Source organism: Cibotium barometz, chromosome 17, assembly GCF_041138505.1.
Source record: "Cibotium barometz isolate CiBa-2024 chromosome 17, ASM4113850v1, whole genome shotgun sequence".
Lineage (NCBI taxonomy): Eukaryota > Viridiplantae > Streptophyta > Polypodiopsida > Cyatheales > Cibotiaceae > Cibotium > Cibotium barometz.
This window is the reverse complement of record NC_141062.1, coordinates 12,419,841-12,435,438: the sequence shown is the minus strand read 5'-3', so window position 1 is coordinate 12,435,438 and position 15,598 is coordinate 12,419,841. Positions and strand designations below refer to the sequence as shown.

Genomic DNA, 15,598 nt, shown 5'->3' with positions numbered 1-15,598 from the left:
AACCAGCACCTCCTCATAACCTCCATCATTTACCAACTGTGGTGTCTTCATCTAGCAATAAAACCAAGTCCTAGTTAACAAAAAAATAAATGCTCTCAAACCAGCACCTCCTCATAACCTCCATCATTCACCAACTGTGGTGTCTTCATCTAGCAATAAAACCAAGTCCTAGCCATGATAATCTGCTAAGTTAATCACCTGGAGGCTGCAAAGAATATTCCTTCAGCTCCAACAAGTCCTATGACTCCTTTCAAATTTCCCTCTTAAACTATGGAAAAAGACATGCCCTGAAACCAGTATCTCCTGTCACCATTTGGCCACCAAATGGTCATGCTTTCAGCATTGAGTTGCGTATCTCTTTGGTACCAATGGTCCGGAGTGTGGTTCACACCTAGATCTTGGGTCCTGGACTTGGCTTTCCGGTGGACCTGTTTGTGCCCGGAAATGCTTATGTGAATACAAGCTTCGTGAACAGAGATTGTCCATAGCAATGTTGCATTGCACTCAAGTTTGCAAGCTTGGAAAATGTTTTCCTGTGAACTGTCTAAGTTTGCCTGGCTGGTTTGTAAGTCTAGTTCATGGGTAGGGGACACTCGCTCTTGAACCGTGTGAATGCCATGTTTTCTGATGAGATTTGTGGCATGTGAACAGGTGGTAAGTATCCTCTACACTTCGTTCATTTTATAATGTAATGTTATAACCTTTGTAGGGTTCACACTCATTAATAAGTGGGTGGGCATTTTTATTAAGCGGCCAGCCTCTTTTTCGGCTTGAGGTGTGTGTTGGCACCCTTATGAGCACCCCCACCCACTTACGGTAAGCCTACCAAGTGTGGGTGAGTGCCCACCACTTGGCAACAGGTACCTGGTAGTTGCAACCACCACACTCTCTATATCCCTATACCCAAGCACCTAGCCAACCAGTATAGAAACCCTAATCCATATTAGATGGATTGTACAGATCCGTACTGTGTGGGCCTGCACACACAGGTCATACGACCCATCAAAATGAGCTCAAAATTGCATGTGTGGAAGTCACTAGGAGAGGAAAGAAAGTGATTGGGTAGCCTCTTGACGAGTGTCCCCCCTTGCGTGTCCAAACATGTGGTGGGCTGCCTACACACATATGGCCACTGTTTGGGACAGCCCACACTTCATTGATGAAGAGATGTCCAACTCAAAAGTTGTCCATCCTACGTATTATTTTTACTCGGGTTTTGAGTGTAGTGTGAACATGATTGAACCAAAATCCGAGCTGCCTAAACATCCCAAGGCCAAGGGCCCAAGTAGGAATAGCATGCATGTAGAAGCATGCTTGACTATTGCTAATTAAAATTTAAAACTTTGATTGGATGATAATTAACGCTAATCACAATATGTTGTAAATACACAAGGCAAGGCAAGATTAGACCTCAACTGTAGTATACTGCCAAAAGATCATTATATACAATCCTAAAAGTCTAATCCATACTGCGATTTGAGCCCTTTCCTATGTGCGCTAAGCTCGATCCGGAAAAGGTGACTTGTCCTAATGTTTCAAGCCTCAATCTTGCTCCTTGAGAACTCCTTTCTACCGACCAAGACTCGCTGCTGATGCTGCTCCTAGCTTGGACTATGCAGATCCGATGTTTAGATACCTAAAAATGGCCCTTGCCCATAGTTACGTAGGCCTCAAACTGCAAGTTGGACACTCAACCTAATGTAGGGTTGGTGAACTGTGAACTATTGGCCGGCTACTGCTGGTCAACCTGTCACCAGGAGGTGAAACTTTTTGCAGTTGTTTTCCTTATTTACATTTCTTTATAAATATATATATATATTTTTCTTTTCTTTCTCTTTGGTTGCTGTTGCTTTCCCCCGGGATCTCTTGGAAGGGCTTGGGCCATTGCAATGTCAGAATGGGTCAGCCAGTGGGACTTTGGACCAATGGTTGGCTAAGCCTGAGACCTGCACTGAAAGATGAATGACAGTGTCTAGGACATGGGCACTGAAAGATGAATGACAGTGTCCAGGACATGGCCACTGAATGAGGGTATAGGCCAGTTTACACTAGTAAGTGGCCGCCACCGAAATGTGAATGTATTTTGAATTCTAAGCAAATTTTGAAGTGACCATAGTGGTCAAAGATGGTCAGGAGACCAGAAGGAATGCAGATGACATCATCCCTAAAATCTAGGGAACTGCTATTTTTGGCAGTGTCGGAATTGAAAAGTGTTCGCGTCAGTTTGTGCGGAATGTCAAGGGGACCAAAAGCTGACAAAGGACTGTTGTGAGAATGTGAACCAGTCAGGAGATTTTTAGCCTGGAAGATTGCATGTGGAAAAGGCTTAAAAATGTGCCAAGTGTCAAATTTTGGTGCATTTTCCTCATAGAGAAGAGGGAAGCGTGGGAATTTGGGAAGAGGAGGCTCATTTGCAGCCATCGTGTGGTTTTGTTGCAGGAAAACCAGCATTTGTGGTGCACTCCCTTGCCCTACAACTCATGAATTGAGGGTTGAGCTTGCTCCCCACAACCTCTTTCTCTCTTTCTCTCTCTTGCAGACTATGGAAATGCTTTCATCAGATAAAATCAGGTACAATTGTGCGAATTTCATGCTTATATGCAAAGGCTAGTTGCCTCCTTGAACAGGAACAGGTGTAGTTGGTTCCTACACCAAAGCAGGCACAGAAGAGGGTAATAACCTCTTCAAAACAATGCTGTTTCAGCACTGTTTAGGTGCTGTTTTTGGGCTGTTATGTTGCCCGGTTGATGCCAAAATGCAGTAGGACTTTGCTAAAGTCCTCCAGGACAGTACAAGGGTTATTTTGGGCTGAAAACAGAGCTGAAAACAGGCCTGTGCAGAAAATTACAGCAAGCTGAATTGTGATGTTTTGGACTCCATTGGGAAGCTTGATGCCTATGGAAGTGTGCCTGTCAGTTGGGACTCATTCTGAGATGTTATGGAACAGTTTTAGTGCAGTTATGTTGGCAAATTTCTCCCAGAATTTGTAAAATTCAGCCGATGCAAGTAGAGTGCTTTGTTGCACTTGTGCTTTGTAATTTCCAACCTTTTAACAATAAAGAAATACCGCAAGGGGCGCCGGACTTCGGGGCCAATGTGTTGTTGAGCGAGGGAGCGAGGATTCTGTGAATGTGTGTCTCAGTAAGTCCAGGTTATTGTGAATGAACTACCGCTTTATGTGTCCATAGACCGGTTCTATGGTTCCGTTGCCGAGACAGGGTCCTCTTTCCTGCAAGAGCCCGGACACGGATTGGATTGGGTGAACAGGAGACACACATAGTGAGGTACAACTGATTACAGGTGAGAAAGAGTACGGTCTCTTTCTTTGGATACAGGTTCCCTTAAACTTTCAGTTGACAGTATGACAGACAAAGGGAAAGGCAAGCTCCCTGCCGAAGAGAGTTCCTCTTCTACTCGCAGACAGCATATAGAGGTGACAGGTGCCCAGGTGTCAGCCTCTACTCGGATGGAGCCAGTAGTACAGCCAGCCTTGTTAGAGGAAGAATAGGAACAAGAGGATTTATTTCATGCGCAGCTCCTGAGCATGGTTGGTACCTTTGAATGTGCAAATGGATGTATGGATGTGGATGTATGAATGTGGATGTGAAAATGGATGTATGGATGTATAGTACCCGAAAATATAATCACATAAGAAAATCCAAATGGACTCTCCATTAAAGATCAGCAAGATCAACCAACAGATCCATATAAAAGAGCCATGGACTCATCCGTTGAGGACCAGCAAGGCCAATAAACCAGATCCATGCCCAAGTTCAGAAAACTACTCTAACTCCTTATTCCATTTTCTTCCCTGATGCACACGTGGGTATCTTTGGTGACCCAAAGCCCGAGCACCGTATGGTTAGCACCCTCTAGGCTCCTTCATAGGTCACCTAGCGCTTCACTCATAGGCCGCTTCCTTGGTCCCTCATCCACCGTACCGGAAGCTCACCATTTTAATAGAGCCGAGACTGGTCAAGACCTTGGCCGACCTTGCTACGTGAGACGTCCTCCCTTGACTCTCCATTAGCTGTTGCAACTTTATCACTTAGGTTTCCACGACCTCATTCACAAGATGGTTGAAATGCTTCCCCCAGTATTCTTGACATAAAATAGTCATTTAAAAATAGGTCATAAATACAGTTTCTAACGAACTCTCATCTTTCCCCATTGTTCCACATCATTTCTCGTTATTCCACATTCTTCTATAATTATTCACATTGCTTATTCCACATCCAGTCGTATGTATTCCCATTGTCCTTCATCAATTCTCATCCAATCACATCATATTACATCTCATCATATCTATCCACATCTATCCTCATCACATCACGTTACAACATATCCATATCACATCTCATCCATCCACATCACATTTCATCCATCCACATCATATCTCATCCATTCATATCTAACTGGATCCACATCATATCACATCCATTCACATCTCATTACATCACATTCACATCTCACCACATCTCACGACATCCACTCACATCTCATCACATCCATTCACATCCATCACAACCATTCACATCCCATATTTATTCACATCTCGTTCACATCCATCCACATCACATCACATTCATTCCATCCACATTTGGTCCCTAACTTCCCTGCCCCGTAAACCTTCATCCAAAAGGAGTTAGGCAATCCATACTGCGATGTCCAAATCCTTGATGTATATAGCATTTCACTTCTTTGTTAAAGGGTGGAACTTCTGAAGTTAAATTCAAGGGGATTGAGTTCTGGTGGCAAAAGGACTTTTCTTCCATTCTGGAACTTCCCATATCCTGAGATTGATCTTGTTGTCTCTTAGGTGGTGCAAAGTTGGAATCACCTTTCAGAGCTAGAAATCTTTTAAAAGATGATGGTGCTGGCTTTGGCGGGACCTTGACATCAAAGGCCTTGGCGAAATCCTTCGCCATCCACACTACTTCGGCCATGGAAACTGGCTTGGCATTCTTCACAAGGATATTCAAAGGTTTGTTCAATCCCCAAATGAACCTAGCCCCATCAGCTGTTCATCCAACACTGGCGAGTACTTGAGGAGAAGAGCGAATGCCGGTGAAGAATCCCAGGATGAAGAGGTATTTACAGTCAAGGACAGGGGATTCCCAGGCTGAATCATCTCAGCATGCAGTTGAGAGGGCACAGGAACAAATGCCAAGGATGCCACAGCATGTACAGCAGACACCAGTAGTGGCAGCTGATACAGTGCAGCATGTTACACAGGCACAGGTACATGCATTTAATGGTCAGGAAAGTAATGTGCAAAGGGTCATGCCGACCATTCCTCCATTCCTTGCTTCCCAGCCTGGCTATTTTGGTGGTGGGTCTGTTTTCCAGGCCATGGCTAGACCGCCCACAGTTTTGCCAGGATTGATGTCAAGAGGGTCACCAGGAATGATGCCTATGGAAGCTGTGAACCCTCTTTATGCCAATATAGGTGTGCAGCCCGGATTTCAAACTTATTTTAGTCCAGTTTTGGGGCCCACAGCACCTGTCAGTGTGGCTGAATTTTCTCAACCTAGTGGACAAAGAGCAGTAAGGACTGATGCAGAAAAGGTGCAAAAGGATTACAAAGAAGGAGGTCAAGCAGTAAAGTTTGAGACTTTCAGTGGGATGCAAGACAAATTGAAAGCGCTGACTTTTATTCAGCAGTTTGATGCAGCATACACTGGGGGTAACTTTACAGAGTCTTCTAAGGTGCGAAAGGCTGCTACTTTCTTGAAAGGTAATGCATTGCAGTGGTGGACCTCACTGTTGATGCAAGGACAAGCACCTGCTTCATGGGTTCAGTTTAAACAACAGTTCTCTTTTGCCTGGCTTACAAATACTTTTGAAGTGGATGTTATGACAGCATGGCACAAACTTGATGCAGCCAACTGTGTAAATTTGGAAGAGTATAATAAGAAGTTTTGGGATGCACTCTTGCCAGTAACTTCCTACAGGACAGTGCCATTGTCAGAGCAAATAGAGAAGTATTGCTGTGGTTTGCCCAAAGAAATCAGGGATTATTGCATTAATACCAATGTTTCTAATATGACTCAGCTCATTGAGAATGCAAACATGGCTAATGCATTGCTACAGGGAGCTTCACGTGGTTTTAAGAACACAGTGAACAAGGAACCTCAAGGCAAACAGGAACCACTTGTGAAGAGGGATTTCCCACCTAGACCATTCTATAGAAAGAAGCCATTTGAGAAGAAGACTTGGCAGCCACAACCTCAGAAAAGTGTTGGTCAAGGCAAAGGACAGAAGAGGCCACTATATGGCAAGTCATTTGAAGAGAGAAAGGCATTGATGCAAGCTGGGAAATGTTTCATCTGTGAACAGAAAGGACATATGGCTGCAAAATGCCCACAACAGCCAGCAAAAGATGGCGAGGATAAAGAAGGGCCACTCAAGAAGAAGACAATGCCGAGTGCAGGATTGGTACCTGACATGGTTGGTGACCAGCCATGTGATAATGCTACAGAATTGTGCAGAGCATGGGGTAAAATCAGAGATGCTACAGTGCTGATTTTCTTTGACCCTGGTGCTCGAGCCAACTTTATTTCACCGGCATTGGCAGCCAAGTTGGGAATTCGTGCTGAAGAGATGGGACCAGTTGGACAGGCTGATTTGGCATGCCCTGGGCATTCATTTCCTGTCACTCCTATACTTGGCAAACTTCGCATGCATATACAGAGTTATGTGGACACAGAGGAGTTTCTTATCATGCCCTTGGAAGGATGTGATGTCTTGTTGGGAATTCCATGGTGTCATAGGAAACATGCAGTGTTGGATGCTTTCAACCGGAAAATCACAATTGTACATAGGAACAAGACCCATGTTTTGGATGTGAAGCTGAAAGGAGAGTCTGTCCCAGTCATTTCTGCTTCTGCTATAACTTCAGTAATGAAAAATCATCTTTCTGCGTACTTGGTTTTTGCAAAGCAAGTGAATGAAGTTGAAACTGATTTGTCTACACTAGACGAAGGTAGAAAAGCTTTCTTGGATACGTTCAGAGACTGCTTTTCAGAGTCTTTACCAGGAGAGTTACCTCCTGAGAGGCCAGAGGATCATGCCATAGATCTTATTCCAGGGTCTAGTCCGCCCAATAGGCCACCGTAAAGGGTTAGTGCAGCCCAGCAGAAAGAGATTATGACAGAGGTTAATGAGCTGTTAGAGAAGGGACTAATTCAGCCCAGTAGTTCCCCGTTTTGTTCACCTGTGTTACTAGTACAAAAGAAAGACGGTTCATGGCGAATGTGTATTGACTACAGAGCCTTGAACAAGAACACGATCAAGAATAGATTTCCGATTCCGCGCATAGATGATATTCTTGACCGTTTGCAAGGAGCAGAAATGTTTAGCAGGATAGATTTGAAGAGTGGGTATCATCAGATTAGAATCAGACCCGAGGATGTGCACAAAACCGCATTTCGCACTACATTTGGTCTCTATGAGTTCTTAGTCATGCCTTTTGGATTGACAAATGCTCCTGCCACATTTAACAGAATGATGGATAGAATTTTCCGCCCTTACAGAAACTTTGTGGGCACATTCTTTGATGACATGATAGTCTATTCAAAGAGTGAAGAGGAGCACAGAGACCATCTGACAGCAGTCTTTAATGAGCTGAAACACAACAGATTGCTCATTAATGGCAAGAAGAGTGAATTCTTTTTGGAAGAAATTCACTTCCTTGGGCACATTGTATCAAAGGATGGTGTCACAATGGATCCTGCTAAGATTGAAGCAATCGTTTCATGGCCAGATTTACAGACTGTGCATGATGTTCGCAGTTTTCTTGGCCTATGCTCTTACTACCGCAGATTTGTAAGGCATTTTGCAGAGATTGCTTCACCGTTACATGCGCTTGAAAAGAAGGCCATTAAATGGCAATGGACAGAGAAAGAGAAATCAGCATTTAGATGCCTGAAACAGAAAATGACTACAGATCCTGTGTTGACATTGCCAGATTTGTCTAAATCATTTGTTGTGCAGTGTGATGCATGTGGCAACAGCATTGGTGCTGTCTTGATGCAGAATGGCCAAGTCGTGGCATATGAGAGCAGAATACTCTCTCACACTGAGAAGAACTATCAGATTTATGAGAAAGAGCTGCTAGCTGTGATCCATGCACTTACTAGTTGGAAACACTATTTGCTTGGTGCTGATTTTGTTGTGCAAACGGATCATCAGACGCTCAGATACTTTCTCACACAGGCAAAGTTATCAGAGAAACACATGCGTTGAGCAAATTTTCTGTCAATGTTCCATTTTCAGATAGTGCATGTGGAAGGCAAGAAGAATGTGGTTGCAGATGCATTGTCTCGCAAACCACAAGTGTCAGCTGTTTCTATTTCTTATCACCAGGAATTGAATGATATGAAAGAACAGTATGCCAATGATGAAGATTTTTCTAGAATCTATGAGCAGCTAATGAATAATCAACATCATGATCACTATGTTCTGAAAGACGGCTTTCTCATGATGCATGGAAAGCTATGTGTGACTAAGCAGTTAAGGCCGAAAGTAATGCTAGAAAGTCATGCTCCACCGTATGCTGGACATCGAGGCATTGATGCTACAGTGAAAGCGGTTGAGACTTTCTTTTATTGGCCAGCTTTGAGACGTGATCTTGATGCTTATGTCAGATCTTGCCTAGTATGCCAGAAGGTCAAGTTTGATAGACAGAAGGCACCTGGGTTATTGCAACCACTGCCTATTCCAGAGAGACCATGGGAAAGTATTGCCATGGACTTCATTTTTGATCTTCCAAGGACAACGACAAGGAATGATGGAATCTGGACTATAATATGCAGATTCAGTAAGCAGGCACACTTCATTCCTGTTAGAAAGAAGATAAAGCCCGAGCACATGGTTAAGATTTTCATGCAGAATATCTTTAAATACCATGGTATGCCACAATCTATTGTCAGTGACAGAGACCCAAGGATGACTAGCTTGTTTTGGAAAGCATTGTTTGAGAATATGGGCACGACCTTGAAATTCTCATCTTCTTTTCATCCTCAAACTGATGGGCAGTCTGAAGAGGCTAACTCTACTGTTTTGGATCTGCTGAAATGTTATGTGTCAGAACATAAGGCAGCTTGGGAGCATTATTTGCCATTAGTAGAGTATGCTTACAACAATACAGTGCATTCCTCTACTGGCAAGGCGCCTTTTGAAATTGTTGAAGGTGGCAAGAAAGTACCTCCCATTCTGCAAACAAAGGATAAGATATTTGAAGCACATCGGTATGTTGAGGGATGGCAAGAAGCGTATAAGAAGGTCAAATATGCCTTGGAAAAGTCACAAGCTAAGCAGAAAAGAGCTGCTGACATGCATCGTCGAGAGCTCTTGTTTAAAGAGAATGACTGGGTCTTATTGCGTTTTGAAAAGGCACGACTGAGAAAAAGAAAGGGCAAGGAACGTCTGTTTCCTAAGCTGAGTATGCGATATTATGGTCCTTTCCAAGTCTCAGAGAAGATAAGTGATGTAGCATACAGGCTGAAATTGCCAGAAACCTGGAAGATACATAATGCATTTCATGTGAGCCTTTTGAGGCCTTTTATTGGCAATGTGCCAGAAGATATAGTGCCAGAGGAACAGCCTGAAGTGGAGGAATTGGATGAAATTCTGGTTCCTGAGCAGATTCTGGCCCATAAAGACAGAAAAGTGAAAGGACAAGTTGCAAGAAGATACTTGGTGAAATTCAAAAATTATTCACCAATGGATGCTAAATGGATGGATGAGGTTGAACTGGCTAATTCACCTCAGTTGATGCAACTTTACAAGGAAGCCTTCTAGTTAGAACCTGCAGTGGCTTAATATGCTTTTTCAAGCTGAATTCTGAATGACCTGTACATTTGTATTATATGTTTGGCAATGTACAGTTTTGACATTTGTTGTCAATGACTTAATCAATGAATGAACTTTCAGTGCTTTGAAGTTGTATCTCTTACGCTTCAAATGAATGATTTACATGTTGTGACACTAACAGTACAAGATATATGCTATCGCCCTGTGTTGCATCCGGAAACATGTATTTGAAAGGCTTGAACCTGCGATGGCATAAATGGTAGTGGGGAATTCCTATCATCGCCCCGTGTCATCCGTTGGCAAGAGATACAAGCGATGACACTAATCACATGGGGAATCTTGTGATCGTCCTGTGTCATCCGTTTGCATGTGGACTTGCAATCGAGGTCACTTGCTTCTTTCAAGAGGGGGGTTTGTCACCAGGAGGTGAAACTTTTTGCAGTTGTTTTCCTTATTTACATTTCTTTATAAATATATATATATTTTTCTTTTCTTTCTCTTTGGTTGCTGTTGCTTTCCCCCGGGATCTCTTGGAAGGGCTTGGGCCATTGCAATGTCAGAATGGGTCAGCCAGTGGGACTTTGGACCAATGGTTGGCTAAGCCTGAGACCTGCACTGAAAGATGAATGACAGTGTCTAGGACATGGGCACTGAAAGATGAATGACAGTGTCCAGGACATGGCCACTGAATGAGGGTATAGGCCAGTTTACACTAGTAAGTGGCCGCCACCGAAATGTGAATGTATTTTGAATTCTAAGCAAATTTTGAAGTGACCATAGTGGTCAAAGATGGTCAGGAGACCAGAAGGAATGCAGATGACATCATCCCTAAAATCTAGGGAACTGCTATTTTTGGCAGTGTCGGAATTGAAAAGTGTTCGCGTCAGTTTGTGCGGAATGTCAAGGGGACCAAAAGCTGACAAAGGACTGTTGTGAGAATGTGAACCAGTCAGGAGATTTTTAGCCTGGAAGATTGCATGTGGAAAAGGCTTAAAAATGTGCCAAGTGTCAAATTTTGGTGCATTTTCCTCATAGAGAAGAGGGAAGCGTGGGAATTTGGGAAGAGGAGGCTCATTTGCAGCCATCGTGTGGTTTTGTTGCAGGAAAACCAGCATTTGTGGTGCACTCCCTTGCCCTACAACTCATGAATTGAGGGTTGAGCTTGCTCCCCACAACCTCTTTCTCTCTTTCTCTCTCTTGCAGACTATGGAAATGCTTTCATCAAATAAAATCAGGTACAATTGTGCGAATTTCATGCTTATATGCAAAGGCTAGTTGCCTCCTTGAACAGGAACAGGTGTAGTTGGTTCCTACACCAAAGCAGGCACAGAAGAGGGTAATAACCTCTTCAAAACAATGCTGTTTCAGCACTGTTTAGGTGCTGTTTTTGGGCTGTTATGTTGCCCGGTTGATGCCAAAATGCAGTAGGACTTTGCTAAAGTCCTCCAGGACAGTACAAGGGTTATTTTGGGCTGAAAACAGAGCTGAAAACAGGCCTGTGCAGAAAATTACAGCAAGCTGAATTGTGATGTTTTGGACTCCATTGGGAAGCTTGATGCCTATGGAAGTGTGCCTGTCAGTTGGGACTCATTCTGAGATGTTATGGAACAGTTTTAGTGCAGTTATGCTGGCAAATTTCTCCCAGAATTTGTAAAATTCAGCTGATGCAAGTAGAGTGCTTTGTTGCACTTGTGCTTTGTAATTTCCAACCTTTTAACAATAAAGAAATACCGCAAGGGGCGCCGGACTTCGGGGCCAATGTGTTGTTGAGCGAGGGAGCGAGGATTCTGTGAATGTGTGTCTCAGTAAGTCCAGGTTATTGTGAATGAACTACCGCTTTATGTGTCCATAGACCGGTTCTATCAACCAGCCCACAATCCCATAAAACGCGACTGTTTTGCCTTCACTTGATCTCTTGGCCTTGGGATGTACTCTCAAGAAGATGAATGCAAGGCATGGGAAGAGGAAAAATGCAAGGCCTTAGAAAATCTGCTGGCAGTTTTGAGGGATACAATCAACTCATCGCAGTAGTTGTGGCAAAAGCAGAAGCCATGTACATACAAACACGACACAGTGGTAAGTGCACCTCTAGTTGAAACTCAGCAAGAGGAGTTTCCCAAGCAGTGGGACTGAAAGTTGTCCAAGAGGGGATTCCTCAACTTCAACCATACCCTTCAGTATTGGCCAAACTAATCATGGGTTTGCACATCAATGATTCAATCATACCCTTAAGTACTGTTCAGACTGGCTAACCATGGGTATGCACTTCCTGCTCATCTGTAAGTACATCAACTAGCCCAGGAATAGGTGTAACTACTTTAAAAGTTTACAAAATTTATAATTAGACCATTGTGCCAACTCGAGAAATAATGAAGAGTCTCAATACAGAGTGAAACTCTTGGAATCGCACCATTATAGACCCCATAAAGACTAGAACAAAACTAAAACAAAGTATAAACAGGTCTCTAAAGCACATAGAAGCATGCAAGTAGGCAAACAACTCAAACATAACAAAAAGCTTCATGCATAAGACAGTATAAATTGGCCCAAAAATGCATACATTTGCAGTAGTAACCAGAATGCCTGAAGGACCCTTGAACATTCGATGCAAATGAAGCACAGCAAAGAAATCTGCAAGGCATAAGATATCAGAATGTACTGAACCTCTGACAGTTGGGTATTTCCGAGCTGCTAAGCCCATAGAAGAGTTGATCAGTCCAAGATCCCGAAGCCCCTTAAAGCCAGGCTCATTCTCAGCTGCCAAGGACCTGGAACTAGTGGGCGCAAAAGAGAACAAACGAGAAATAGAAGTTACTCTCCTGCCCACGCCCCTGATCATCATGGCAGATCTGCATAAAAACTAACTTGGTCAGCAACACACTGAATAAAAGACCCAAAGGTGCTACACAAGCTCTTGAACATGACTCAAGATTTCAGATCTCTTCACATATCCATTGAACATTCCCCTAAAAATTTGCACTTATCCAAAATCAGATACCTAACATATGTTTCAATCTGATTTATGAAGCCACACAAACAGGATAACCTCAAGTTAGATAGGTCAAAGAAATTTCTTGATCACAACATAATCATAAAAAGGCAGAGCATGTTTTAGCATGCACAATAAGAGAAAACTTGACCCAACGATTTCTGCCGAAAGGAGGTGAATTTTATTGATATTATTATATTTTATGTTTTACTCCCTCCTCCTGTTTTTCCTTTTTTTGGGGAGGAGGAGGAGGGGGGCAGCACTGAAACTACCACTAAATCTCCCAAGCATCCTTGCACACAAACACATACAAGAACAAGCCAGATGATCTGGCTGTTGGCGGCTCACCACCCAACCATAGCTCCTACAGAGCACCCCTGAGCCATGAGCCTAGGCCAATGCCGCAATCATGTCCAGCACCATTACATACCACCGCAGCCCACCCCCCCCCCCCCCGGAGGTAACGCCTCGCTTCAGCCTACCGCACCCCCCCCCCAAGGTGACAACTAGACCAAGGTCAAGGCCTCACTTGGGTGAAATACCTCCGGATGGGGCTGAGCATGATCTTGGCACACAAACTATTAACACTTATAAACAAGATGAAATGGGCACAACACCAAACAAGATAGCAAACTGAAATTTAGATGACACGACAAATAAGGCCAACCCCCCTTATAATACAATTGTATTATCAAGGTTTCCTCAAGATACAAGCTTCATGGGCATCACATGCCAGATTTCCAATGGCATTCATGCAATGAAAATTGTTTGCAAGCATGTTTTGTCGTAGCCGGAGTTGATTCCAAAGCTTTTGTCATCGCGACGAACCATCCGCCAGTGACTTGCCACACGTGTTGAGATATCGAGCTCATCTAGTGAGGCGGTGGACATTGATGACCTGCCTGGGGGATAGGTCCCACACTTACACCACTGGCATGGTTGGTGAGATCATGGGTGATATGCGGCCAATGGGATGACAGGCTGTGTGACAGCCATTCTAGAGACTGGCATAGTCATAGCGCCAGCTCATTTAGTTGGGTTCACACTATAGAGAACCCGAGTATGTATTTGGTTGAGTACCTTTTCATATGGTGTGTACTCTTATCTTTGTATATGGTGTGTTGAGTGTTGTGTGAAGAAGAAGATTTTCAGCCTCTCACCTTGTGTGTTCTCTTTTAGGGTTTTGTGAGTGTGTGTGTGCTTGCAAGAGCTCAAGCTCTCTTCTCCCCTGCATCTTTTCATGGTATCAGAGCCTGGTTCATGCTAAGGGCTGAGCTGCAAGCAAGAGAAGCACAGGAAACGGTACGAGGGTAAGAGCTTCATCTACTCTTTCCTATTTGTGTTGGCGCAACTACACCCTTGTCGAGAGCTCTACGGGAGGCACCAGCAAACGATCTCTGATTGAGAAGCTTTCTTCGCGGGAGTAAAGCTATAGGACAACTATATTATCTTATCGGACAAAATTTTTTGGACCGAAAAAGTGTTTCGGGCGCGTTAGGACCTCCGTTTTTCGAAAAGCAAGCGATTTTGAGCACTGCGGGTAAGTCACCGATTCTTTGCAGAACTCTGTTTTAAGAACTGCAGGAAGACAGATTGGTTGTGCAGACATTGTGTGTGCTGCAAGGAGGTCAATAGTTGCCATTGGGTATATGTATGCACATTTAGGTCACTGGTTGTGACATTTGAGTGTAGTACAGTACCGCTGCAAAAAATACAACAGTTTGTGCAGGACAAACCAGAGTGCTCTTTCTGGTAAATTTGTGTCTGGCAAGATGTCAAATAATGACATAAACCAGATTGTTGCTAAGAAGCTTGATAAGAACAACTTCCATGCTTGGAGGTTCAGGCTGACAAATTTCCTGATAGGAAAGGGTTACTGGGACTACATAGAAGGTGAGCATAAAGAGGCACCGGAGATACCGGAGATCAATCCGACTGCTGTAGATGTGAAAGAGTTCAAGGATTGGAACCAAGGAGCCAGAAAAGTTATGTATTGGCTCTCTATCAGTATACAGGACACCATGATTGGGCACATACAAGATGCCAAGTCCCCCAAGGAGGCGTGGGACACCTTGGTAAAACTCTATAAAACGAATACCAAGGCACGAAAGATACACTTGAAAAATGAACTTCATACTATGGAGAAAAAGAGTATGTCTGTGAATAACTATGCATTGAAGATCAAGGGTATTGTGGAATCCCTTGCATCTATCGGCGTTTCAGTAGATGATGATGATAAGGTGAAAGTCTGTCTACGTGGTCTCGGGCCACAATACAAGGCGTTCAAGACGTCTATTCAAACTCGGGAAAACATTCCCAATTTCACAGATTTGGTGTCTATGTTGATTATAGAAGAGAAGAGCTTGGGTGAAGACCAACAGTCTTCACAAAACAAAAACAGTACAGAGCAACAGACCTTCTACACAAGTTCAGGAAGAGGACGAGGTAGAGGAGGCCGTGGACGCGACTAAGGAGGTGGCCGAACAGGTAATCAAAATTATGGCCAGCAGCAGCAACAACAACAGTCCCAGAATTCACAACAACAACAACAACAACACGCAAGTGGAAGAGGCCAATTCAGAGACAGGGAGAGTCAAAGAGGTCGTGGAAATTGGCAAAAGGCAATATAATGATACACGTGGATGCTTTTATTGCGGTAAGCCTAGACATGTGCAGGCAGATTGTTATAAGAAGCAGGCTGACATGCAAAATGGAAAATTGCAGCAAAACAACTATGCATCCTCGAGCAGAAACAATGAGGATAATGAAAGGTTGTTTGTTATGCAGCATGTC

General features: G+C 43.6%; 1 protein-coding gene across 1 annotated transcript in view; it reads right to left on the bottom strand.

The window, feature by feature from the left end:
- Positions 1–15,598, bottom strand: part of LOC147629688 (cytochrome b-c1 complex subunit Rieske-4, mitochondrial-like) — a 60,126-nt gene that overhangs the window by 1,548 nt on the left and 42,980 nt on the right. Inside the window, exon 2 of the mRNA XM_086811231.1 lies at positions 12,481–12,665. Coding sequence (XP_086667357.1) covers positions 12,481–12,658 — 178 coding nt within the window. The 5' untranslated portion in view covers positions 12,659–12,665. The remainder of the gene's footprint in view (positions 1–12,480; positions 12,666–15,598) is intronic.